Consider the following 26,383-nt stretch of genomic DNA (forward strand, 5'->3'; position numbering starts at 1 on the left):
CGAAACGGCTGGGGACTCTGCCTTCAGGGAGCTTTTGTCAACTATCGGGATATTCTAGCCTAGACTACCTGCAGGGCACTCCTAAAGGCAAGTTTTCTCCCCATCCCCCCCGCCCTTCCTCCCATTTCTCTTCACCTCATGTAGTTCTAACGAACAATGTGAGAAATGGCAGGGAAACACATGGTTTAAATAGGCCTAAGTTTTGGGGGTGGGGCTTAATTTCACCTCATGCCTGGAAATCCTGCTGGGCCTTCCTATTGGTGGAGGCCATATTGTTGGAGAAACACGGTATTACTTACAACCCAGTTTCAAAGTTACGGCTACTGCAGCACCACCACAGCATTTGCTCTTACAACCGAGCACAGGGATGTGCAATGCCCCCCCCCCCCATCTCCCACCACCACCACCATTGCACCTGGTCGGCTCTCCACAGACCTTGGCCTTTTTTGCCCTCTCATTGGGTCTCACACCCTCTCCCCCACTCTCCATCATGGATCGTGCGCTTACCTTTCGGGTGCAGCTCCAGAGCTCACGTTAGGGAAGAAAGGCAGGCCCTCCGTGCTCCTAAGCCTTGGAGAAGCCAGAATTCCTTGCAGCCATTTTGAAAATGGCTCCTGCTTCAGGGAAATAGCCACGTGGCCCAGAGGCATCAAGGGACGGAGCAGCCTGCCCTCCATCCCTAACGTGAGCTCCGGAGCTGTGCAGATTTTTCAGGCCGATTTTTAACATGACAGTAAAGGGCATCCGTGTATGATTTGGGGTCAAATCATAAATCCCTTGGTTTTATTCCAAACCCATTCTTTTAAAACGTACTTGGTGTTGCTCACTGGAGATGCAGACTTGCAGAATTTATACACGAAGCAGAGAAAGGGCTTTTTCTTACCCACCCCATGGTTCTTGTTTCTCTTATCCAGGGGTGTCATTCAGTTTCATTGAGGGCCGCATCAGGGTTGTGTTTGACCTCAGGAGGCCAGGGTGTGTGTGGCCAGCTCGACGTCACTCATGTCGGGGGTCACCTGAAATGGCCTGAGCGTTCTGCAGGGGAAACAGGCTCCCGAGCTCCATTTTCGGCTGCAACAGCCTCCTGCAACCCTCTGCCAACAAAAACGGAGCTCGGGAGCGCCGCATGCAGCCCTCGCAAGGTCCATTTTTGCTGGCAGAGGCACCGCGGGCCGGGCGTTCACTTCTTTCCTGGGCGGCCCCATGGGCCAGTTCTAAACACCCTGCGGGCCGGATCCCACCCCCCCCGGGCCTTGAGTTTGACACCCCTGCTCTAGTGGAACAAAAAGCCCACTTTTTGCACGGCAAAAAGACTCACACATCAAAGCCGAAAAAGGGAGGGAAATCTTCCTGTGGCAGAAGCTTGAAGTGCATGCATCTAATACCGTTGCAGAGTCTTTATTCTACGTTATGTGCAAGGCAGTTTTTTCATTATTACACAGCATATGGCCATTTTCCCCCAATTTGGATGCTTTCCAAATGTGTGGGCATCGACCAGCGGGACAGATGGGAATTCTAAAGATTAGAGTCTAGAATAAGGAATAATGTGGCCCTCACAAAACGATTTGATTCATGCGTCTGTTTGTTTAGCAAATATGTTATCTCCACCCATCTCACATAACGTGACTCTGGGCAGTGTACAAAGACAGCTATGGTTAAAACAGTGTAGCCAATCGTATAACAGTGAACGGAAATCAAAATGCAAATATGAAAAAAAAATCCCAAAAGAATAACCATCCCCTAGATTCCACAAGATTGCCGGATAAACCATGTTTTAGAGCAGGGGTCGCCAACCTTTTGGACCTCAAGGACCACCAAACTCATAATTTTAAATCCCGCAGACCACTAATATGAATTTTGACTGAAGGTGGCTTGCTGACGTTGGTGGGAAAGTCGGTCCCATATTGCAGAGCTGCAGTAGTCACAGGACCACCTGCCATGGACTGGAGGACCTGCTCCAGGATGACCAAAGGGCCAGTCCTGTGACTACCGCAGCTCTGGAGTAGGGACCGACTTTCCCGCCAACATCAGCAAAACACCCCCGGGATGGATTTCCTTCCCCCAACATTGCTCTTACCTTCCAGTTCCAGCTCTATTCAAAGTAAGGTTTGTGCTCAGGTGAAGGGTGGGGGCCAGCGGGTGGGCGGGCCATGTGGGTGGTGCAGCCTTGTGTTCCCGCGCAGCCTGGATTAATTGCTTTGGGGGGGAGTGCTGTGTGGGGGGGAACGACATTTCTCTTCAGACCACCAAAATTTTCTCACGGACCACCAGTGGTCCCCAGCCCACTGGTTGGTGACCCCTGTTTTAGAGGATCTGATGGAAAGCTAACAGGGATGGGCCCAGTCTCGCCTGGAGGGGAATTCTGACTGGAAGGGGTTGATATAATTTGCTTCACGCCCTCCCTGCTGAGGCTGATGCACAACCATCTTCTCCACGACCTTCCCTAAAAGGGAGGTTAGACACAGGACGAAAATTGTCCAGCAATGGTTTCTTGAGGATGGTGGTGGGTTGTCCTTTTTTCAAAGAGCAATTAATGACCGCTGGAATCTAACCTCTCTAGGCTCCCCCCTCTCTCCCCTCCTCCCCCCCCCCCGCCAGCCTTAACTATCCAGGAGGGGCATAAATGTAAGGAACAGGCGGCTGAGCTCACAGTCATCATGGCCCTGTTCCCTGCTTCAGGTCCAAGAGGTTCAAACTGCTTCCAGATAACTGGGCAAGACTGCACCCCAGCCCCTCCCATCACATCTCTATCCAAACCAGCATCCAAATGGGAATAGATTCAAGTACAGGTAGTCCTTGGCTTACAACTATTCACTTAATGACTATTTGAAGTTACAGCAGCCGTGAAAAAAGGGGGCTTAAGACTGTTTTTCATATTTACAACGGTTGTAACATCCCCACGGTCATGTGATCAAAATTCGGCTGCGTGGCAACCGGCATGTATTTAGGACGGCTGCAGTGTCCCTGAGGTCACACGATCACCTTTTGCAACCTTCTGACAAGCAAAGTCAACGGGGAAGCCAGATTCATTTGACAACCGTGTTACTAACTTTACAACTGCAGGGGTTTACTTAACAACTGTGGCAAAAAAAGGTCATAAAAATGGGGCAAAATTCACCTAACTCTCTTGCTTCGGAGCAGAAATTTAGGGCTCAGTTGCTAAGTTGAGGATTACCTGTAATGCTGCCCAATAGATCAGGGGTGTCAAACTCGATTTCACTGAGGGCTGCATCAGGGTTTGGTTTGACCTCAGGGGAGGGGTGGTGTGGGGGGGGGCATGGCCAGCTCACTGTCACTCAGGTTGGAGGGGGGGGGCACCTGTGGTGGCCAAGTGCTAAGGCAGAACTTCCCTCAGACCCTCCCTCTAATAATCCTTCCTTCTTTCCTTTTCTTCTTTTCCCTCCCCTCTTCATTCTCCTTTCTTCTTCCTTCCCCTCTTTCCTTTTTTCTTACTTTGCTCTCTTCCCTTCTTTTTCTTTGTCTTTCCCTTTCTCCTTTCCTGGCCCTTCTTGGATGCTCAAATGCAAGAGGGGAAACATTTCTCCTTTTCTTTTGTTTTCAGTTTGTTTCGCTAGCTCTCTCCCAGCGAAAAGTGTGCGGCCCACCTGAGCTCCGTTTTCGCTGGCAGAAGCACCGCAGGTTGGTCCTTCGCTGTTTCCAGACCTCAGCACCCTGCAGGCTGGATGCGGGCCACAGGCCTTGAGTTTGACACCCCTACAATAGATGATCTGCAAATTCCTCTGCATAACCCTGTTGGTAAACTTCTGAGTAACCCTTTCCCAGGAGAACTTGTGTCAGGTGGAGGAGGAAGAGGAGGAGGCTCTCTGTGGATGCAATAAGGGCAGAGTATTTGCTACCCTTAACTGCCACACGGTAGGCCTTAATAGTGGCTCCAGACCTGCCTATCCCCAGTCTCTCATATACCTGTCCTTTCTATGATGTTCCCACCTTGAGGTCGCTACTTTCCACCCTCTGGTTCTCATAACAGGATCCCAACATAGTCAAACACACATCAAAGGGCCAAGAAACGGAATATTGGGCTATTCCTTCAATTTCTGTAGCCGCCCAAGTCAACCAAGTGACCTTGAGTGGCTTACAATTCTAAAATTAAAACATTTTTTTTTAAAAAAATGTAAAACAATAAAAAGACACCCACAAGTAAATAAACAGAGCAGCAGCCAAGCAAAACCAAGTAACGGGGCCTCTTAACGCATTCCGAGCCTCAGGACTGGGTACATAGATAAGTTTTTAAAGCTTTGCAAAAAAACAACAGGCTTGGGGCCATTCTAACCTATCACCAACAAACAGCAAAAGGGTTTTGCTGCAATGGAGCCTGAACGTCTTTGGATGCATCGTGTTTTCACAAATTTGGGGCTTGTACAGCATATCTGGTCCAGTTCTGGGATGGCGATATCTATATCTTTGGCATATTAATGATACTTCATTTGAAATCAATGTATGTCCTCTCCTGGTGGTTTCATATAGATGTTAAATATCCTTGGTGCTCTCTGAGCTTGCTTGCTTTTTTTGTAGACGTTTCGTTACCCAAACCAGGTAACATCATTAGTGCTAGTGTTAAATAGCATGAAGGAGAAGATCATGCCTTGTGGCACCCCATATTGCGACAGCCACAATCACTTTGGGTGTTCCATGCTCTCCAGCTGGAGTCTCCCAGTTAGGAAGGAATGGAGCCATGGCTCATTCCCATCCCTTGTAGATATTGCAGATGGTCCAGAGAGACAGACCATGGTCAGCTGAAACCTGACTGAAAAGGTTATTAGATCAGTGGTGAGCAACTATGGTCCTTTACAGCCTGTGGGCTTCAATTCCCAGAATTCCTGAGTCAGTCAGCTCAGGAATTCTGGGAGTTGAAGTCCACAGGTCTTAAAGGGACCAGAATTGTCCATGCCTGTCTCAGATGATACATTTCCTATAGAACCCTCTGAAACTGAAGCGCCATTGCCAGGAAGGAAAGGTTGGGGGTTGGCCAAGAATTGTCCAAGGCGGCTGGAACTTTGATTGATTGTAGGTCAACAATTTCTGGAGGGCTATATGTGATTTATCCATAAGCATGTAATTGTCCTCTTCAGCAACCGCTACTTTTGTAATGTCGTAAGGCTACGTTTGTCTGCCCCACTCCCACGTGTTTAAAATCTTTGTGCAGAAATGTTTCTGAATGGTAGTGTTCTTTCCCCAATCTGTGTTTGTCTTCTGCAGTAGGACGGATAGGGATCTAGGATGGATAGGGCCATAAATGCATTATTTTCTCTATTCTTTTTTTCTCCCGCTCCAAATTATCCCCCCTTTTAAGAGTTTGGTTTCTGTTAATCACTGAGAACACTGACTTGCCAGCATGTAACTTCTTATCCACAGAATTTGAGCAAATCAATCCTAGAATCAACCAAATATAATGATAAAACCTTGCAAGCATCATTTTGGGGTAGAAAAGAGATAGCCAAATTCCTTTCTGAACTTATAAAAATTAGAAGAGCTTGACTTTACATTAATTCTTGTTTTTCTTCTTGCAGCAAACATCTATCCTAGGGAGTGTCTTTGGTGACTCTTGTTATGATCAGCAGATGACTGCCAGGCAAGCAAATGCTTTATCCCATCAGGTGAGTGGGAAATGTACTTCATTTATGTACAGGTAGTCCTTGACTTACAACCATTCATTTAGTGACCATTCAAAATTACAACTAGTGACTTACGACCAGTCCTTGCACTTAACCACCATTGCAGCATCTCCATGGTCATGTGATCAGGATTCAGGTGCTTGGCAACTGGCTCCTCTATAAATATGACGTTTGCAATGTCCCAAGGTCAAGTGATCTCCTTTTGCGACCTTCCCAGTTGGCTTCTGTCAAACAAAGTCAGTGTGGAAGCCTTGCTTAATAACTGAAAGTCTTGTTCCATTTGTGGTTGTAAATCGAGGACTGTTTGAGCAACCAAGGCCTGGTCTAGAGCAGGAACGTATCAACCATCTCAGTAGATGGTTGGTCAACAGAGAGCTAATTTCACCAAGCGCCATTCTGATTTTGCCTCTTTCCAAGCAGCTTCCGTAGGGATTCCTCTTCTTTCCTGCATTAAATTCAATATTGAATTTTCCCAGTGCTGAAATCCTGAAAGAGTTGTTTATTGTGAATTCTGCAATATAATGGGGAAGTAGATTTCTCTAAGGAGAAGAGATTCTTTACTGCTCCACGTTCTCACGCACACTTTTTGAGTAAATCTATTTTAATTGGAGAGAGTGATTAAATTAATCCATTGGCAATTTTGGAAGATAAATGTCACACAAATTATTTCAGAGGTTCACCTATCTCCTAAATTAAAATGAATGGCCTCTTGTTTCTTAAGTCAACCTTTTTTTTTTTAGATTTCTACAGTTCTGAGATTATTGGTGTCTTGCTGCAGCTGAACCATAGAAGATACCAACAATTATCTTTTAAATTTAATTTAATTTGAAATATTATAGCATACGTCACTGGCTAAAACACATCCATTCTGCTATCTCCGTCTTGAAGGCTTTGAAGTGCAAATCTCATGGTTACAAACTTTTGCACTTTTCCGTTTCTTCTGATTCCCATTCTTTGTGCATCACAAGAGTGAATATGCAAAGTATGAATGCAAAAAGATAAATAAGATTAAAAATTGACCTTGATTCCTGGGATTACATAGACCCATCCGTGCAATTCGTGTGGCATCAACGTGGATATAGATTGTTCTCGCCTCGTGCAATTCCTCCCCCCCTCCCCCCCCACCCCAAATTTCCTAATCTAGCTCAGAGCTCTGGAAACCACTGGTGGTTTTTCATCCAAGTACTGGTGAGGCCTGATCCTTCTTAATTTACAAATCCAGACAAGGTCAGCCAATGCTGGGAAATAAACAGGATAGAAGAATTTAATGGAACAAAAACGAGGGCAATAATTCAAGGTCTCCTGTCCAGCTGTGGGGTGTTGCTGCCCTCTGGTGGGAGGATGCAGAAAGTAAGGATACCTGCTAGACATTTGGGCTGTGATGCTTGCTTTGGAGTAAGATCCATTAAGGCTGTGATAAAGTATATAGCAAAGTGGACACGTTAAGACTTGCGCTGTGTTTTGCCAAGTGTCAGGGCAATGATCAGTGTCCAGTTGGTTCTTTTGGGTCCGAAAACAACTGAACGCTCCAGTAAATAAAGAGATTTTATGCATTTATTAGTTCAAGCAGAGTTAAAAGCATAACATAAAAAAGTATAAAATAAAAAGCATACATACCAAGCAAGATGATACCCAAATTTCTTATAGGATGTTAGAAGCTCTTTCTTGACAACAGCAGAAATACCTCAAGGGCACCAATTTCCCTAATGCTAGATTGTTCCAAAGGTGCTTTTTTCAAAAGTCAACTGGACTTTCTTTGTTTTTCCTTGATGAAGACGTTTCCCTGCTCATTCAAGAAGCTTCTTCAGTTCTTCAGACCTGGATGACTGAGAATCTCTGTAGAGACTAATGCTAGGTTCCATGCATAAGTCCCCCACTAATAACAACCACCCCACCGTTTTTAATCAAAATTTGGCATTGTGAATTCATAGCCCTGCTACGATCAGGAGACTGCAAGACCTGATCTTGATTGGGTGGCACATGATTCTGGGATGGGAATCGAAAGCCTGAGACTTCCACAGCGGGAGATACTTTTCAGTTATGGGAAGATTCGACTGCACCTGGGGAATTATGGGAATTGGAGTCCACAAATCACAAAAAGCTGCCAGAGCTCTAGAGCGGAGGTGGGGAACTATGGCTCTTTTATGACTTGTGGACTTCAACTCCCAGAATTCCTGAGCCAGCACAAGTCATAAAAGGGCCATAGTTCCCTAGCCCTGCAGAGGGCAAATGATGGAGTCAAGTGGGATTTATGTCTGTAGATGCAATCTATCTCAAAGGAGGTTGGCGGGGGGGGGGGGAGAACTAGGGAAGAAATGGTGTCCTTCACATCCTGCCTCTGGTGGCCTTAGAAATAGGCCTTTGATCTGATCTCCAGGATTCCTTCCTTCAGCTCGAGCAGTTCAACATGATTGAAAACGCCATCAGCTCCAATAGCTTGTACAGCCCCTGCTCTACCCTCAACTACTCCCAGGCAGCCATGATGGGGCTGACCGGGAGCCACGGGAGTCTCCAGGACCCACAGCAGCTCAGTTACACCAGCCACGGGAACATCCCAAATATCATCCTTACAGGTAATGAAGCACCGTGGTTCTCGCTCCTTGGGAAAATGCAGGTAATGGGGGGGAGGCTGCTAAACCTGTAAGTTTGGGGATAGGTAAACTTTCTTGCACCCAGGGGCAGTGCTTAAGTTAGTTAGTTAGTTATTGAATAGTGTGTTATAAGAAGTGTTTTTTTCTGTGTTAATGGGCTGAAATGAGTACTTCAAACCTTGTAGGAAACTTCAGGCATCTATTTTGCCCCATTCCCTGGGGGCGGGGGCGGGGTGGTGGTGGCCTGGGTTGGGAGGTTTTTTGTAATCTTTTTTTTAAAGAGGTCAAATCACTAATCTCACTTTTTAACTCCCTAACAATCAAAAAGCATTCTGAGTTGGAGGTTAAGGGGGCTGCACAAGGAATCCTGGTTCCTACTGCCTATGATCTGCAGTCTTATGAATTGCCAACTCAGCTTGGACAAGGAGGCATTTTGCAAGCCAGGCTTATGTCCTCTCTGATGGCTCTTTTAAATATACATGGAGGGACAGTGATGGGAGTCAGAAAAGATAGAACAAATAGGAGGCTGGCTGGGTGGGGACAGCTAATGAATCTCCTGAAAGATTATTATAATAAAGATTATTATTATTATAATCTTTATTATTATAATAAAGATTATTAACACATTGCATCCTATGTTGGAGGCCCAGACTAGATTAGTTTGTTTGCTTTTGTTCCATTTAACACAAGGAGAAACTTCCTGGTTGCCAGAGTAATTTAAAAATGAGTCCTGTTACCTGGAGCAAAGATCAGAAAGGGAATTTAAAGCTCCTCCCTAAGGTCACGTGTGAGTTTTTGGCAATGACATCCGCAACATTTCAGAAGTGAGAGCATTAAAAAAAAAATCGTGAAGTCCCTGCTTTTTATTTATTATTTATAAAATGGCTGAACCTTGAATTCAAAGAAAATTGAGCTCCCCCCCCTCCCCATTTTGCACCAATCCTGAATTGTCTGCCCTGAACAGGAGATTGGTTGAGATGTCTCCCTTGGTCATCCTACAGCTCTGACACAAGAGACCCTGGCTCGTGGTCATTGGCCATCCACTTGTGACTTGAAGGACTTGAACACCACTTTAAGTCTGAGTAGAGACCACAGCTGACTAGCAGTTACCTTTAGGAGGAGTTAAGATGTGTTTTGACCAGTGGATGAAGAGCCATTAACTGAGTGCCAGTTAAGTCCCTTCGAAAAGAGTCAAAAGCCAGGCCGAAGTTCTTTATTAAGCCTGCTCATCGGTAGGGGGAAAAAAAACCCAGGAGCCATAGCAGGTTCTGTTTTCTGGGGCCCATCACAGGTTTACTGGTTAGATAATCAGCCAGGAAAGATTTTTTTTTACCATACCTGGAATTTGTTTATTACATTTCAGAACTTTCCACCTTTGGGTAGTATACAACAAGGTATTAAAATTGTAAAAGCGATAGATAAAAGGATAGAAAATTTTAAAAAAGGTGAGGACGATAAAACACTGCTAAAATGATTTAAGAGGCAACAAAGGGAGGGCTCTTAGAGCACTAATCACCCCCACAGCTGCATGATCCCCATGCAAGGTTGTCGGGGCCATGTTTTAACTCTGATTTGGAAGGCCAGGAGATTTGGGGGGGGGGGCTCTTACCTCTGGGGGAGAATATTGTGCGGGGATTATTCTGCAGGCAGTGGCAGAGAAAGTTGTCTTCCTGGGCCCCACCCCGGTTGAATTATTTAGCTGACAAGGTCCGCAAACATACCTTCCCTGCAAGCCTGACTTGGCGGGATGGGCTGATGTAAAGATCCTTTTGGTAGCCCGGCCTTACGCCATTTGAGGGGAGATAGGCTAGAGGAGAAAAAAAAAATCCAGATAATAATTTCAAAAGATTCCTCTTTGTTTCCTTTTTATTTTTTCCTTTACTTGTTTCATTGGGTGAGAACAAATAGCTCAGATTGAAGGAGAAACCGAGCAAACTTGATCAAAATTCTCTCTCTCTCTCTCTCTCTGTAGTGACGGGGGAATCGCCTCCCAGTCTGTCGAAAGACCTCACCAGCTCTTTGGCCGGGGTGGGGGATGTCGGCTTTGACTCAGATTCCCAGTTCCCTCTGGACGAACTAAAAATCGACCCCTTGACCTTGGATGGGCTTCACATGCTCAACGACCCCGACATGGTTCTTGCGGATCCTGCCACAGAGGACACTTTCCGGATGGACCGGCTGTAGTGGGGGTGGAGAACGGGAAAAGGGGTGTGCCGTGCGGTCCAAAGGAGCGCATCCAAATCATCCAAGTCCCGGAAAGTCTATGCCACTCTGGTGCTCGGAGGGAGATCGGGCCGAGCCCGTCTCGGATCTCTTGCATCCCATCAGGGTCCCTGGAGAGCCGCAGCTCCACTGTGTGTCCAATTTAGCAATCGCTTGTTCTACACTTGCCCCGGCGGCTGTCCTGCTCTCCTCTCCTTCCCCAGCACCAACTTAAAACCTTGGTTCATGCCTTGCTGTTGGGAGAACGTTCCTCAAAAGAGCTGTCTCTTCTACCCCAGGCCTTCCTTATCTCCCCTCCCTCTATCACCAAAGTTCCAGCATTTTGGGTCCTCTTTTGTCCTTGGCCCTAAATTAAAAGCTTTGGGCTTTGTGTTGGGGAAGTGGAGTGGCAGCGAAAGTTATATTCCCCACCCCCCACCCCACCCCTTCCTCCTCTTTCCGAGGCAGAGGAGCTATTCAGAAGATAAAATAGGTGTATCGTTTTGTTTTCCTGTGTACGTAAACTATCCAACCTTCGGCTTCTGTTACAAAAACAGACACCCTGCATGGAACCGAGGGCTTCCCCCTCCCCGCCCCCCACCCCGGGGGAGTTAGGGGACCGCTTGATGATAATTGGGCGTTGCGGGCGGGGGAAGAGAAGGACGCGATTGCTAAAGCTACTTTGTGAATACCACTGCCTTTCCACGGAGAAGGACTGGACTCGGAGAGCGGAGAAAGCCAGCTGTGGCTCTCCGAATAAACTCCGTAAAGCAACCGCTTGCATTGGGAAGTGGGGTGGGCTGGGCTGGGGGGAAGAGTGGCTTGCAATTCTCTGCTTGATTTTCCAATCCTTGACTGTTTTCTGGAATCCCATCATGGCCTGTTAGCTCATTTGCCTGTGTGCATGCAGCAGCTTTCAGAAACAGCTGCCTGAGCGCCACCACCACCACCCCCGTTTGGGAGATTTCGTTGCATGAGCCACATAATTCCTCTCGGCGAACTGACCGTGTAAAACTTGTTCTTCTTTTTTTTTTTCCTTTTTCTTTTTCTTTTTTGTTGTTGTCGTTGTTCCTTCAAAAGAATTTTCAGGGAGAGGCAAGGCAAGCCGAGGGAGGAAAAGAAGGCACAAACAAGCGTTTTTCTAATTATACATGGAAATTCTGCAATTTGTCTGAAGGAATGAGATCTGGGTCGTCTCCTGCAGGTTGTCAGGTTTTTTTTAAATAACGTTTTTTAGGGCAGCAATCTCTCTCCCCTTCCTTCCCCCACTGCCCTTCCCCCCACTTGCTTGGGAAGAAGTAGTTCTTGTTCTGCATATATATTTTTTTTTAAAAAAAAAACACCCCACCTTTCTCTGGTACATGAAATAATCTTCCCTCTGACCAAAACAGGGTCTGGTTATTATCTTTGTGCTCCAAACTGATCAGATGGAAATCCTTTAAAGCGGCTTCCCCCCATACAAGGAGGCCCTGACACGTTCAGGTCAGGGCATCCAACAGGCTAACCAATCTGAGATGCCTGGATTCAGTGGCCCATAAACCAAGGAGTCTCCAAACTTGGCAACTTTTAGCGACTTGTGAACTTCAACTCCCAGAATTCCTGAGCCAGCATAGGGTCTCCTGCTTGGGCAGCGGGTTGGATTAGATGACCTCCAGGGTTTTTTCCAACTCTGTTATTCTCTAGCTTCGCAGGACCTTCTTTCTGGCCAAAGCTGGAGGGTCGGTTCCCAGACTGAACATATGCCTCTTACTATTTGTTTCTTACCCTGTTTTCAAACTCTTACCCTTCTCCTCTCCCAATGAATTATAGCTAGATCTTTGTGTGTGTGTATACACACACACACACACACACACGTGTGCAGGTAGCAGGGATATTATCCATTCTGAGTACGTGTTCGGTTATGTTTTGTTTGGGCCATGGTCAGTTTATAATTTTTGCACTAAAAAAGATGGATTTTTTTTTTAAGTGTTGTAGGTTCTTTGTGTCATGTTTTTTGCTTTGATGTGTTCCTCTCCCCTTTCCCTCCACCCCATCTTCTAAATTCCGAAAAAATGCTGTCTCCATTTCATAACCCTTGTCAGTATTTTAGTTCAGCCGCCTCTAATACACCCGGGGGGGTCTGCGTATTTCAAATTTTCCATGGCTGTTTCTCAGAGGAAATCCATCCAAGAAATAAAAAGGCCCCGTCTCCTGCTTTAAATAAGAGGCCCAGGTACTAAACAGGCCGTTTGCAACACTCTTTCTCGTTCCCGACAACGCAGTTTGTTGGTTTTCAGTCAGATCTCTCGTCTTATTTCATCAGCATGCCAAAATTTCCTTTGAACGTTGACCTGCAATTTTGGGGCAATTGGAAAGCAAAATGCAGAATCCAGTTTGGGGAAAATTCATTGATTCTTGAGCTGGATTTTTTTACATGGAGATATAAATGGCTATTTTCTTTCTCTCATTTTTTTTAGATTTACACATGTACATAGGAAAACTTGTGTATTGATAAATTGTAAGTAGTTTTACAAAATGGCCTTAATTTACTATTTATGTATATACATAGCAGGTGTATGATTGTGCATGTATATGTGTGCACATAGTCACACACATAGACATCCACGCAAACAGACAAAACCTGATCTGAATGCAATTTAATTTGAAATAGCCAAGCATCAGGGACCATTTGCTTTTAACAGATATTATTTCAGTTTTCCCTTGTTAGGCTGGGGGAAGCTGGAAATAAATGTTAAAAAAATAATTTAAAAAAATGTAGAACAAGGAAGAAATTGAAGACTTAAACAGCCAACCTAAGCTGTATTGTGAATCTGATTTTTCTGGCTGAGGTAGTAATTATGGGCCCGATGGTTATCTCTTTTACGCACCTTACTTTCTGTTGCTTTATAAAATGGAAAACTTCCCTCCCTCCCTTCAATTCTTGAGTAAAATCTGCATTAAAGATTAAGGAGGTGGGGGAAGAGAAAAATAATAAATAAATGCACTAGAGCTCCAAGTTATGGGATCTGCAATTTGCCAAAACTGATGCGAGGTGGGAGGAAGGCAAAGAAATCTTGTTATTTGTAGGGCTTAGAAACCCCAAAGCTGCATTCTATCTTTTCGGGTTCTGCTTTGTGTTTTTGTTGTATGAAAAAAAAAAAAAGGATTGTCTGGGGAAATAAGCCTTTTTTATGGTTGTTGATGTCTGCATGAATGGTGAAGAATCTGTCAAAAAAGTGGTGCCTGTTGTTTAGGTAGAGAACTAAGATTTTAATTTAAAAAAACCAGATACGTCTTAACTGTGAGCTTAATTTGGAGCTGGATTTGACTCCACATTGGTCCTAGTTATGAAGCGGTCCTTCTTTATTTTCATTCCTTAAAATCTGATTTCATCCCACCCCCCCACCCCACCCCCCAAAAAGTTAGGGTAGTATTGACAATTCTCTGCCCCTTCCTTTCATTTTAGCCTCATGATCAGCACAAGAGAGAACCTCGGCCAAGAGAAAATTACTGGCCCAAGACCTCTAAGTAAGTTTGGGGGCGAAAAGGAGCTCCTGTATTTCCAGTTGGAGTCAGATCCTAAAATCCAGAGGGAGGAAGCCAGAGGCTCTCTGGATGTTTTTCCTGTCCATTTCCAATAGTCCTGCCCACGTGGTCAGTGGCAAGGGATTGTGGCTTTTGCCACCCAAACCATCTGAAAACCAGCAGTTTGTGAGGCCCTCTGAGTGTCATTGTTTTCTTGCAGACATTTCATTCCCCAACTAGGTAACATAATCAGTGCTTGCTTTCTGTTTATATGTGAGTGGCTTGCCCTGTCTGTGTTGGTGGGAGGGTTCTTGGTGATTCTTTGATTAGGCTGTTAGGCCACTAATAATATAAACAGAGAGCAAAACCCACTCCTTTCCACTACTGATGACATTGCCTAGTTGGGTAATGAAATGTCTGAAAGTCTGGAGAGCACTAAGGACCCCACAGTTCAGTTATTTGAGCTAAAATTGTTCTCTTCAATGGGAGCCACCAGGTTGCCTATTATTGAGAAGTTCTGCTGGGTCTATCAGCTTCCAGGCTGCCATTCATTAGGTGCAATTCCTACGGACTGGGGTGACATGCATTAATTTGCCCTGCCCAGCTGGCCTTAATCCTCCCCCCGTCCTTAAAGCCAAGCTCAGAGTGCCGCTGGTCAGATTGAAGGAATATTACGTCAGAATGAGGCATATTTTGTGAGTAAAAACATCCCTTCTAGGAAGATTTTGGAGACTTTATTTTCTTTGTGCTGGAAAATACATTCTTCAAATAACTTGCCCCCCCCTCCGAGGCTTTGTTTCTTTTTTTATTTCCATATCATTTCAAAGGAACCCCTTCATTTCTCTCTTAATCATCTGTTAATGAAGGACTGTCGGGTGGTATAAGCGGTACACTGCCTGTCTACCCTAACTACCCATGGCCAAACTTTCTTCCCTTCTCCACTTCCACTCTGGGCCTCTGAAGAAACAAGACGTCTGACATCTTTACCTTTTTAGATCTTTTGATGCTCCGGGCGTAGGATATCGAAATGTGCACCCGGGGTTTGCTTTCCTTTGTTGACATATCTTGATTATTTTTTTCTTCTACTCGCTGTTGATTGGAGCGATCCTAAGATTGAGAGGAAGGGGAGTTCGGTGTAAATAGTCCTTTCTCTCAGGGGAAACCGGGACTTTGGTCCAAGTTGACTTTGACAGTGCGGAGGGGGGAGGATAAATTATTTCTCTGTTCAATAGTGTCTAGTCTTGTGTTTGAAAAAGAGAACGAGAGCCAGAGGGTAGGACATCCCCATTCGGTGGTGTTTCTCAACCATGGCAACCGGAAGATGTGTGGACTTCCAACTCCTGGCTGGGGAATTCTGGGAGTTGAAGTCCAGACATCTTCCGGTTGCCATGGTTGAGAAAGAAGGCCTTACAGAGGCACTTTTCCTCTGCGTTCCAGGTCAAGGGTAAATCCCAGTTGCAAGTTGGCTTTTGGAAGACACCCTGACCCTGGGACTGTCTTAGAGGGGAAAGAAAGACCCCTGTCTGTTTCAGCAGCACGTTTTGGATGAAGGTGGGCGAAGGGAGCAGCTCACTTTTTGCTCAAGGCCAAGCTATTGCATGTTCAAAGAAACTGCATCTTGTTATTGTTACTGCTGCATGTTAACGAAACTCTGGGCTTTAGTCTCCTTGGAAACATAGTTCTCCATGAGCATAATGTCTCCAGGTATTCCTGTTCTGTTTCTGTTTTTTAAGTAGTCACCCAAGAGATTAATATATAAATATATATATATATATGAAGATAAGTAGTTCTGTTTTTCTTTCGTAGATGGATGCTTTGCAACCTACCCGTCTCTTTTCCCTTCTCCATTGGCTGAACCGTTCCAAAATATTCAAAAGGAGGCTGCATCTCCCTGACCTTATAAAGCTCTGTGCTTTTAAACAGTGAAGGCGCTTTTAATTTTAGAAGGAAAAAAACAAAAACAAACCCACCTCCCCTGTCACTGTGATGACATTGTGAAAGAGCAATTTTAAATATCTATGTATGCACACTTTTTTTTAATAAAAAAAAAAGGAAAAACTATTTTTTAAAAAACCATTTCTGTGTTTTATAGGAGTAGCAGCGGTGGGTGTGACGCTACGGTTCATACCCACGCAAGGGTGTCATGATGACATTTAATAGCATATTATGAATCATTTTTATCTTTTTAAAAGCAGAGGTTTTTTTTTTCATTTTTGTGGTTCTTTGTGGCAAGATGTGAAAAGGAAGGAAGGATGATAAAAACACTACATCAAGGCACTTATTAATTACTGTTTGTGCTTTCATTATTTTCTTCCTCTTTTCTTTCTTTCGGTGTGATACGTCTGTATGTAAAAATTAATGTGAGATTGGCCAGTTTTCACTGTTGAAAAAAAAAGGGGGTGGTGGTTATGTGTTAGTTCTTTGGAGATGCAAACACCCCCTCAACACAGTCACTGTTTGACAGAGCATTATTCTTTTTTATTGAAAGCAAAATTTGGTCAGAGTCAATATCCACAAGGCATATTTGGCAGAGGGTCTATAAATACTCAAAAACAGCTGTGTCCCATGAACACAGAACAGTCTATAACAGTGTTTTTCAGACTTGGCAACTTTAAGATGTATGGACCCCAGTCCAATATCTAAGGGGGCCGTTGACGCAAAGAAGAGCGAGTCAAACTGTCCTCCAAAGCACCTGATAGCAAAACAAGAAGCAACAAATAATAAAGGAGAGAAGCAACCTGGAAATAAGGAGAAATTTCTGACAGAACAATTAATCAGTGGAACCACTTGCCTCCAGAAGTTGTGAATGCTCCAACGCTGGAGGTTTTTAGGAAGAGATTGGACAGGGTCTTCTGCTTGATCAGGGGGTTGGACGAGAAGACCTCCATGGCCCCTTCCAAGCTCTGTTTCTCTCTTAACACTACACCCCATTTAAATTACATGTAGCAAAGAAAGATAGTTACTAAGCTGCAAAGTTACTAAGATTGCCCTATTTTTGCCGGAAAAAAACATTGAAATCGGTGACATCATAATTCACTGGCTTTAAAAGAAAAAAAAAGAATATAATAATCAGAATGACAATAATCAGCTAAGTAATAGAGGACTTCAACTCCCAGGATTCCTCACAACTTAAATTTGCCCAAGTTTGAAAAACACTGGCCTTATATAAGCACTCCGGGGGAACAGAACATTTTGGTCGAGTTCCACCCTTCATGTTGTGGGGGGGGGCGCTTTTGCAAGTTATTAAGGGCTGAAAATACTCTTTGGTCTGCCTTCGTCCTTATTCCCTTTGAAGTACCCCCTTCCTGGTATGGGACCTTGTGTTGGTATCTTCTTTGAGAAGCTTTCCAGAGGTTCCTGGAGCCAAGCACATCACGATGCATGAAAATGACGTATATCTATAAATCATAGCCCTCACCCCCTGCTTGTCCATAGAAATTTGATGGCAAATTGCTGAATTCCTGTGGCATGATTTTCTTTTCATATTTAAAAAAAGTAAAATGGCAAAATGGGTGCATTAAATATCTGTAAGTTTAGTACACTATCACTGTGTTTATACTAGATGCTTTGCCTGGTTGCTATATGAATGTGTTTTCTGGGTTGGCTCAATATTATTGAACCATAAACTACCCAAGTGGCCCCCGAAGAGAGCTAACCAAGTGCAGTATGTTGTGTGAATGCATCTGCTAGGCTTGTTAACGTGCGTTAAGCAGATTAAGGAACAACCTAATTTGTTGAGAAATGAATCACAAAAAGATGTCAAGACCAGGCTCCAAAATAACCGCTTCTGCTCGCTGTCACATTCAGAGCAAATAAGATCCAAACTGCCTCCTCCTCCTCCAAACTTTTCTTTTTTTTTAAAGTTCTTCTCCCTCTTCCCCTGGGCCAGAAACGCAAGTGTGGCTACTGGGAATTGTGTTAGCGTCCACATTGCCACCCTTCCCTTCTGTGTTGGAAGGCACCCCTGGAGGAACATTTTTGACTCCACATTGTAAGAGGCTGTTGTTGGCAAACTCCCCAGAGCCTCCCCGAACAGGGAGGAGGGCAATATATAAAATTTAATAAATAATAAAACAAACGGAAGCATGTCCTAAGGGAAGGAATCTCTTTAAGAATCTGGGCAGCAGCCAGACCACTGAAATAGAGCATTTATAGGCTGGAAAAGATCAAGGAGGACCCAAGAAATATGGGGTCCCTGCAAGGAGATCAAATCAGCCGACCCTAAAGGAAATCAACCCTGACTGTTCTTAGGAAGGGCAGGTGCAGAATCTGAAGCTCAGGTGCTTTGGCGACCAGAAGAGAAGAGGGGGCTCTTTGGAATGATGCTGGGGAAGTTTGAAGGCAAAGGAAGAGAAGGGGACAAGAGGGGGCGAACTCCAGGAGGCAGAGGAGGGCACGGGGTCTGGCGTACTTTGGCCCATGAGGTCGCGAAGGGTCGTAAGCGACTTCTCTCCGAACAACAGCAGCAGCAGCAGCAGCAGCAACAACAACAACAACAAAAGAATTTTGTAAGACTTTACCCAGGATGGATAGGCTTGTTTTCTGTTATTCCAGGAGATACTAGAATAAGCAGCTGGAAAGAGAAGGGAGCTAACTGGTGCTAAAAACGAGGAGACATTTCCCCCCCCATCAAGAGCCACGTGGCGGTGAATCCAGCTATTTCAGGAAAAGATGGGCTCTCTTGTTTGAAAGTATGTAAGCGGATCCCGGACGCTTGGGGAAAGCTGTGCTCAAGTCTGGCCTAAATATTGATGTTCAGAATAACATACTGGCTGTTGGAGTAAATGATTTTCAGCCTTGCCTCCAATTCTAGGTTGGCATTGCTGGCGCTGAAGTCTTACAGACCTTAGAGCAGGGGTGTCCAACCTTGGCAACTTTAAGACTTGTGGACTTCAACTCCCAGAATTCCTCAGCCAGCAAAGCTGGCTGAGGAATTCTGGGAGTTGAAGTCCACAAGTCTTAAAGTTGCCAAGGTTGGACACCCCTGCCTTAGAGCAACTTCCCTATAAAGGCAATAAGATGACTGGATCCCATCCGTGGGTCACAGGGGTTAAATCAGATGATAAGAGCAGTTCAGTTGCTCTGTTTGTGCAGGATCCGGTAGCTTGTACTTCAGGGTACTGTTTGAAACCCAACCACTGTCTTAGTAGCTGGTCAGGTTAGGAGGGTTTGCTTTAGCGTAGCATGTTACAAAACACATTCCTCGTGTTTTGTTCACTTGGGATTAGTAGATTGTATGAACCCAGCCTTCATAGTTTTTTTTTTAGGGGGGAACCCGCAAGTACTATGAAATTGACCACTTTCTGGTTTATCAAATAAAAAAGGGAGGCTAACATAATGACTGCCATAAAAATGCCATAACATCAGGTCTGGTCATGAGGGAGCCTCGATTTGGAACCATCATGAACTTACGATGGAAATTCCAGGCTCCATTACAGTCATAAGTCAAGGACTGTAATTCATGCTGAGAGCTACTGGTAAACAAAGAAAAATTGGCCAAGGGGGATGCATTTTTTTAGAAAAAGCATTTATAAAATTTCCACATCAAGCAGTAGAAGCAAAAAAAAAGGGGGCATATTTTTATAACCCCTGCCTGCAAAAACCCAGCTGTAAGAAATGAGCCAGCAGAGAAGCAACAAAGTCTCCACAACCCCACTGATGCCCACGAACAACACAACAACAGCAAGTCTATCCTTTTCTAGCTATTAGCTTGAGAATTGCCAACAAAATGTCCATTGTGTAGCTTGTTCACTTGGCTAGCTACCTGGAAAAGAAAGTCCCAGAGATGTAGAACTTAGGGTGACAATATTTCACTTGCTGTTTTCCTCCCCTTTGAATTTCAGTAGCTTGAAAGAATTACTTAAGTGAAAATCCAGCCAGTTTTGTGGCCTCCAAACAATGTGGAATAAAAATTTCCTATTTTGTGGCGCTCAGAACATTTGGCCGCTAGCCTTACGTCGGAGTCAAGACCTTTTTATCATCTTTCCTTTCGTTGTTGTATAAGCACAGACTCTTAAGTAGACTTTAAATGCAGGGTGCGTACACAAAGCTTCCACTAACTGAGGGAAGCTCGTCCCCAAAGATGCTTTTTCAAAAGGCAACTGGACTCTTTCTTGCTTTGTCCTTGAAAGGATTTCACTTCTCATCCAAGAAGTTCTGAACTGAAGAAGCTTCTTGGATGAGAAGCGAAACATCTTCAAGGAAAAACAAAGTCCAGTTGCCCCTAGAAAAAGCACCTCTGGGACAACCGGGATGACTAAGAAGCTCCATAGGACAGAGGGAAACTCGGTTTTGGGGAAAGGGGAAGTCAAATCTAATTTAAAGGGTTGGAAATCAAAGCTGAGAAATGTGAAAGGCCACGGGGCTGCTTTTCCAAACCGTGGCTCTGTCCGGGGGGGAAAAAAACCTTCATTTAAAAAAATGGATCTTGTTTTAGTGGATTGTTGAAAAGTGTGAGGACTAGTCGCACCACCGGTTGCGTGTGTCGTCTTATTTGTTCCAAATAGAGCTGCATATCACAGTGTCGATAAACCGTCGATTATTTTGCATTTGGTTTCTGAAAGGCGATGACTAAATTTCTTCAGCTGCCAATAATTGTAGGCAAAAGAACTCTTTGCAATTCTGCTCGTGTCATTCCTTTTCTTCCTTTCTTTCTTTGGAAAGGTTTTTCTCCCCTCCTCTTTTTTTTTTTTGTGCTGTAAAAGGAAGGTTATTTATTATTCTGTAGGAAGCTTGTGGTGAGAGACTACACAAAACGAGGGACTTGACTCTAAGGTGTGTGGCTTTCAGATGTGGTCTCTTGGTTGTGGTGGGCTTGGGCATCAAAGGCAGCGAAGAAAAGGAGACGCAGAGGGCCCCTGGGCCCCTGCAGACTTCCCCAGCGCAAAAATCTGAGACGTGAAATCAGTGCTTGAAGGGGCCACCCGATTCCACAGAATTTATTTTGAATTGGGGATGAACTGAGAAGGGCCACTGCAGTTCAGAGCAACAGTATTTATTCTAAATTATTGCATTTCTTTCTTGGGGAACGCAGTGTTTTCCACCATGAAATAGTTCCTAACTGTGGGCATAAGCACTTGCACATTTAACGTTATCTCTGTTTGTAGTGCGACTTTGAACAGTTATTACTGGGAACACCCGGAACATTAGACTAAAGGTAGCAAGTTAAAATCTGATTAATTCTAGCTAGTAGCGTGGTAGCTATTAAGACATGGCTTTCTTTGGGGGAGGAAATTCATGTCTTTTTTTTTTTTTCCCCCTTTTTCAAATTTCTTACGGGGTATCTGAAATCATGAGGGGGGAAAAAAAAAGTTTTATCTTAATAATGTAAATTCAACCTGCCCAGAGCAGCTTCTCCTATTGACAGGCAGCTAAAACAACGAACACACTTCATATTTGGGGGGGGAGGGGGAAGGGAACAGTCTTTATTATTATTAATTTTTTTTTTTTGTATTTGAACTGTGTAACATCCTGTTTACAGGGGTTTTATTTTTTATCCATGAGGACTAGCAGAATGACTTTACCGATATATGCAAATCCTACCATTGAGTTACAGGTTTTTTTGGGGGGGGAGGGGAGGGGGGAATACTTGGGCAGGAGTAAAAAAGTTCCAAACTCTGGAGCATTGAGGCTTAATTTATTGTGGCTTTTTCTCTCTTGGCAAAAACAAAAAAAGCCCTGAAGATGGCTTTGTAAGTGTGTGCGTGTGTATGTGTGTGCGTGTGCGTGCGTGTGCGTGTTCTTCCTTTTGCAAACTTAAGAACATGACCATGATGTGAAAAAAACAAAAAACAAATGCAAAATTCTGTGCACATTCTTTTCAAACTCTCTTTTTTGTTTGTTTGTTTCCCTTTTTTTTCTGTGAAAGTTTTTTTTTTTTTCTTTTTGGTCTTTGTAACTTTGCATTATTTGTAAATGAAATGTAATAAAGTTAAGCTGTTTTTCTCTCCGGCTGTTCAGCTCTGCTTTTCTGAAGAATGTTTAATCGAAGTGTTTTATATCAAAAATTGAGAAGTTTTATCTTTTCAAAGTGCATCTCCTGTGCTGAATGCCTGGCTAGCTTTTTTTTTTTTCCTTTCCCCTTTTCTAAACCTCTTCTGAAAGGAGCGGCAGATAATAAATACAACTTAACCTTTGGTAGACAAATGTTATTTTATTAACCGAACAGTCTGTATTTGTACAAACGGCTCTCCAAATTCCTCCTAAACAATGAAGAGCTGCATTTTTTAACACAGTGTTTCTCAACTTTGGCCACTTGGAGGTACGTGGACTTCAACTTCCAGAATTCCCCAGCCAGCATAACTGGGTTGAATAGAATTCTGGGAGTTGAAGTCCACACATCTTCAAGTGACCCAAGAGATACTGTTCTAGTGGGATCTTGGATTATTGGGTTAAGTGAATTACTTTAGGAAACTGTCTTATTCAAGATCAGCTCCGGACCAGGAAGCACTTACTCTCCAGGACTTAAGCCAAGGCAGACCTGTTCATCACTTGCTCTCTGGTCCTCTTAACTGGAGGTGTGCAAAGCTGGCATTCTACTATTAAGGTTTGCTCCCTGCCCAAAATGCTTGGGGGTTTTGAAGGCCGCCTGTGTGGCTTCCGAACCAGACAGATTCCCCATCAGCTGTTGGGAGTGGCGGTGGTGGATTCCCGAATCACACAGAAGCCTCAGCTTGTACAGGCAGTCCTCGACTTACAACCATTCGCTTAGTGACCATTCAAAGTTGCAACGGCACTGGAGAAAAAAATGACTTAGGATCGATTTTCACACAAACTTGGCAGCATCCCTCGTGGTTGGGGTGTGGGGGGGGGGGGTTGGATGCTTGGCCACCAGTTCATATTTTTTGACGGTCGTGGCATCCCGGGGTCTTGCGATCGCCTTCTGCCAAGCAAAGTCAGTGGGGAAGCCAGATTCACTTCACAGCTGGGATACTAACTTAACAGGTGCTGTAGTTCACTTGAAGAAATGTTGTAAAATAGGGCACCAGTCACTTAACAAATGTCTTGCTTAGCCACAGAAATGTGGGACTCAATTGTGGTCGTAAGTTGAAGACTACCTGTGCGTATATATGTGCATGTGCTCCATTTGAGAACCGGGGGTGAGACCCCAAAGGCACTTTCCTTCTCTTGCAGAGGTTATGGAGCGAAACCTGGGAGGCCACAATGGGTGGCTGCCCGTGTCCCACCTCAGCATCAGCAGTGGCTGACCCAAAAGGATGCAAGGCAAGGGCAGGAGACCACCCAGGGGAGGATGCCCAAGGAAGCCACTTCTCTGGTGGTGACCCTTCCGCCTTCCAGGAAGGGTCCCCTGGTTATGTCCACCCTTGTGGACTTGCTAGCAGCTGCCACGGAGCATGAACGGCTCTTCTGCGCTATGTCGAGCAATGACGGTTCTTCGGGGTCTTGTGGAAGCAGATCTCGGGTGAGGTTGGTCCTAGGAGGGGTAGTGGGGAGGCTGCAGGGGCTGGCGGACACGGTGCTTGCCGCATATGAAGAGACAGTTCACCATTTACTATATCTTGAAGGGAGCAGAAAGCAGTGCATGTGGCGCGGGCGCAACAAGTCTTTTTTTTCCACCAGCGGCAGTAGCATTTAGTAGTCGTGTTGGTTCCGGTAAGCCTCATAGTCTTCAGGGATCGTGTCTAAGAAAGAGAAGAGGAAGAGAGAGCATGTGAACCAGGAGAAAAGGTCGGTCAGCAGCCTTATGCAGGCCTAGATGCTCCAGCGTTATGGGGGCTACCAGGGGGAACCCCTCAGACAGATGCTAAAGACCTCTGCGCGATCCAGAGCCAGGCACCTCTGGGTGGTGGATGCTCTCCGGCTGCTCCAGCTGAGGATTACGCTTGCTCCAGTAATGCTCCGAGACCACCCTCCAATGGAGTCAGAGCGGCTCTGGATTGACAGGATTGGGTTGAGCCTCACTCACCATTGCAGCGATAGCGCAGGTTGGACCAGATGATGTTTTCCTGGGAGAAGCAGAAGACCCCCAGACGGCCCCCTCGCATAGTTGTGTCGAGGACAATGCCAGTGTCGGCCACCACGTCAGACCCCTCATAGAACCGAGTCCTGAAGTACAAATCCAGAGAAGGATTTAGCTTGTTTCTGAGAGTCGCAATGTTTATCCTGAGTCCCACAGGATCTTGCCTTGAATGCTGTTATGTTCTAGGTCACAGGGAGTGAAGAACAATGGCTTCCTTATGACTTGTGGACTTCAACTCCCAAAATCCCTGAGCCCGCCCAGGCTCCCTTGAGAACTCTGGAAGTTGGAAGTCCACATGTCATCAAAGGGCCCTAGTTCCCCACCCCTGTTCTAGGGCATCCCAACAAGGGTTTAGTGAAAAAGACGATAGATGTGATGTGCAATAAAGCTCTGACTATTTTCTGTGCTTTGTGATGCACAGAATTGCATCACAATTAATTGATCAAGAGAATGGATGAAATTGTCAATCCAGTTTGAGGGGTAACAGTTGTAAAATGGAACAGTATAGACTCAATTTTACAATCTTTTTTTTTTTTTTGCACTGGTTGTTAAACACCATGGTCATTAAACGAACCCATTGTTCGCTACGGTGCAGTTTTGCTGAAATCCGGGAGTGCCAGTTTTCGGCAAAACTCTCATAAAACATGGTCACGTGGCCATGGGAAGCTGCAAACAGCCCTAAATGCAGCCTATAAAATGCATTCAAGCGCATTGATGATGTTACCTAGTTGGGTCATGAAATGTCTGCAAGAAAGCAACCAAACTCAGGGAGCCCCAAGGACCCCCACATGCCAGCCCTGAGCTACAGAGATTCTCTTGGTCTTTCCTTACCGGATGTAGCCCACCTGGGGCCGGTGCTGTAAGAACCAGCGGTAGGAAGTCTTATCTTTCCAGCCGACGTTCCGGGGGTCTTTCCACAGCAACTTCACCTGGTCAGCTGTGTCCCCTGTGTGCCAGAGTGAGTTACGCAGGTATTCTCCAGGCCCAGTCTTTGATTTCACCGCCTGAAAGGGAAAAGCAGGGTAGAGAAGATGGAACCCACCGCCATTTCTCTTTCTGAATTTTTAGAAGGCTGCCAGGGAGATTTTCAGCTGTGTCCTGAAATGTTTTTCCTCCTCTTGATCCTCTTCCCTGGGTGAGCTGTGATGAGAAGGGAGCCTGAGAGTGGACTTTGCCCTCACCTTGAGCTGGATGCCCGGTTCTGCCACCGCCCGGAAAGGATTGGCCTGCCAGTAGGTTTGTTCCATCTGCTTCCACATCACCACGTAGAAGCTGGCGCTGTCCTGGTAGCCAAAGATGAAGCCTGCGTAATCGTCATCTGTGACTGTGTTCACGTGGAAGGTGCCTTCAAAGTCCACCCCGTTAAATGCCGTGTACCCTGAACCCGAGTGGAGAGGAGACAAAAGGGCGTCGCAATAATACGTTGTGTTTTTATTTCTTGTCCCTCGTGTCATAAGATTCTGAGAATAGCAATCAAAGGGGATGTTTGTAGCTCGGGGTTGAAATGAGGGGACCTTGGTGCTCTCCGAGCCTGGTTGTTTCGGTGAAGACGTTTCATTCCCCAACTGGGTAATATCAGTATTAGTAAGGAGTCTCTAAACTGAGAGGAAACTGTACTCCTTATTAGCACTGATGATGTTACCTAGTGTGGGTAACGAAACGTCGGCAAGAAAACGATCGAGATCAGAGATGACCAAGGTCCCCTGATAGAACAGCCTGGAGGAATAGGAAGAAAAGCCCACCACCAAGACAGCCAGAGAAGACAAACCTCAGTCTAAAGCAGAAAGGTAATTGGAGGAAGGGTCTCAATTTTAACCCTCCCTAGTTCTTTCTCAGGTAAAGGCAGGGAAATGGAAAAACACATTTAGACCTGCACAATTTGTTATTGTAAGCTTACAATAAAAGCACAGGTAATCCTCAATTTACAACCCTTTGTGTAGCAACGATTCAAAGTTAACAATGGCATTAAAAAGGTGACTTGCAACAGGTGCTAACACTTACAACCAGTGCAGCATTCCCATAGTCACATACAAAATTTGGGTGCTTGGAACTGGCAGGTATTTGCAATGGTTGCAACATCCCAGAGTCATGTGATCATCATTTATCACTCTCCCAGCGGATTTCTGACTTACAAAGCCAATGGAGGAAGCATGATTCATTTAACAGCTATGTGATTCACTTAACAATTGCAGCTATTTGCTTAACAACCATGGCAAAACCAGTAACCTAAGACCAGGCATGGTTTACGTAACAACTGCCTGGTTTACTTAACAGAAATTCCTGTTCCAATTGTGGTCATAAGTGGAGGACTATTTATTGTATTAGCATTCACAACTTTGGTTTCCTGGTCTAGACTACCTCAAAGGACTGGCATCTTCCAAGTTATTGCAAGTTACAGAATCAAGATCACATGAAGTGTTGGTACCACCTTATACTGCCTTGGTAAAGCCACACTTAGAATATAGCATCCAGTT

The 26,383-nt window shown here is 45.0% G+C and overlaps 2 protein-coding genes and 1 long non-coding RNA gene across 6 annotated transcripts in view; 2 read left to right on the forward strand and 1 right to left on the reverse strand.

Annotated features, from left to right (window-relative positions):
* Positions 1–11,746, forward strand: part of CRTC1 (CREB regulated transcription coactivator 1) — a 91,199-nt gene extending 79,453 nt beyond the window's left edge. For 2 of the 4 annotated variants that reach the window (XM_026699050.2, XM_026699052.2), the window contains 3 exons: positions 5,529–5,615; positions 8,026–8,206; positions 10,197–11,746. In XM_026699050.2, coding sequence (XP_026554835.2) covers positions 5,529–5,615; positions 8,026–8,206; positions 10,197–10,408 — 480 coding nt within the window. In that variant the 3' untranslated portion in view covers positions 10,409–11,746. Of the gene's footprint in view, positions 1–5,528; positions 5,616–8,010; positions 8,207–10,196 lie in introns of all 4 variants that reach the window. The other 2 variants (XM_026699049.2, XM_026699051.2) reach the window with 1 other exon arrangement.
* A 1,057-nt stretch (positions 11,747–12,803) lies between these two features.
* LOC148128389 (uncharacterized) lies at positions 12,804–15,863 on the forward strand. The gene is made up of 3 exons (XR_015740853.1): positions 12,804–12,923; positions 13,872–13,933; positions 15,737–15,863. It is a non-coding gene; the product is annotated as an uncharacterized LOC148128389 (long non-coding RNA).
* A 6,199-nt stretch (positions 15,864–22,062) lies between these two features.
* Positions 22,063–26,383, reverse strand: part of COMP (cartilage oligomeric matrix protein) — a 43,822-nt gene continuing 39,501 nt past the window's right edge. The window contains exons 16-19 of the mRNA XM_026699048.2: positions 25,091–25,287; positions 24,741–24,913; positions 23,856–23,995; positions 22,063–23,571 (exon numbers count right to left, since the gene is read on the reverse strand). Of these exons, the coding sequence (XP_026554833.2) occupies positions 23,522–23,571; positions 23,856–23,995; positions 24,741–24,913; positions 25,091–25,287 (560 nt within the window). The 3' untranslated portion in view covers positions 22,063–23,521. The remainder of the gene's footprint in view (positions 23,572–23,855; positions 23,996–24,740; positions 24,914–25,090; positions 25,288–26,383) is intronic.

Source organism: Pseudonaja textilis, chromosome 1 (genome assembly GCF_049901715.1).
Source record: "Pseudonaja textilis isolate UNSWEBS1 chromosome 1, rPseTex1.2, whole genome shotgun sequence".
Taxonomy (NCBI): Eukaryota; Metazoa; Chordata; class Lepidosauria; order Squamata; family Elapidae; genus Pseudonaja; species Pseudonaja textilis.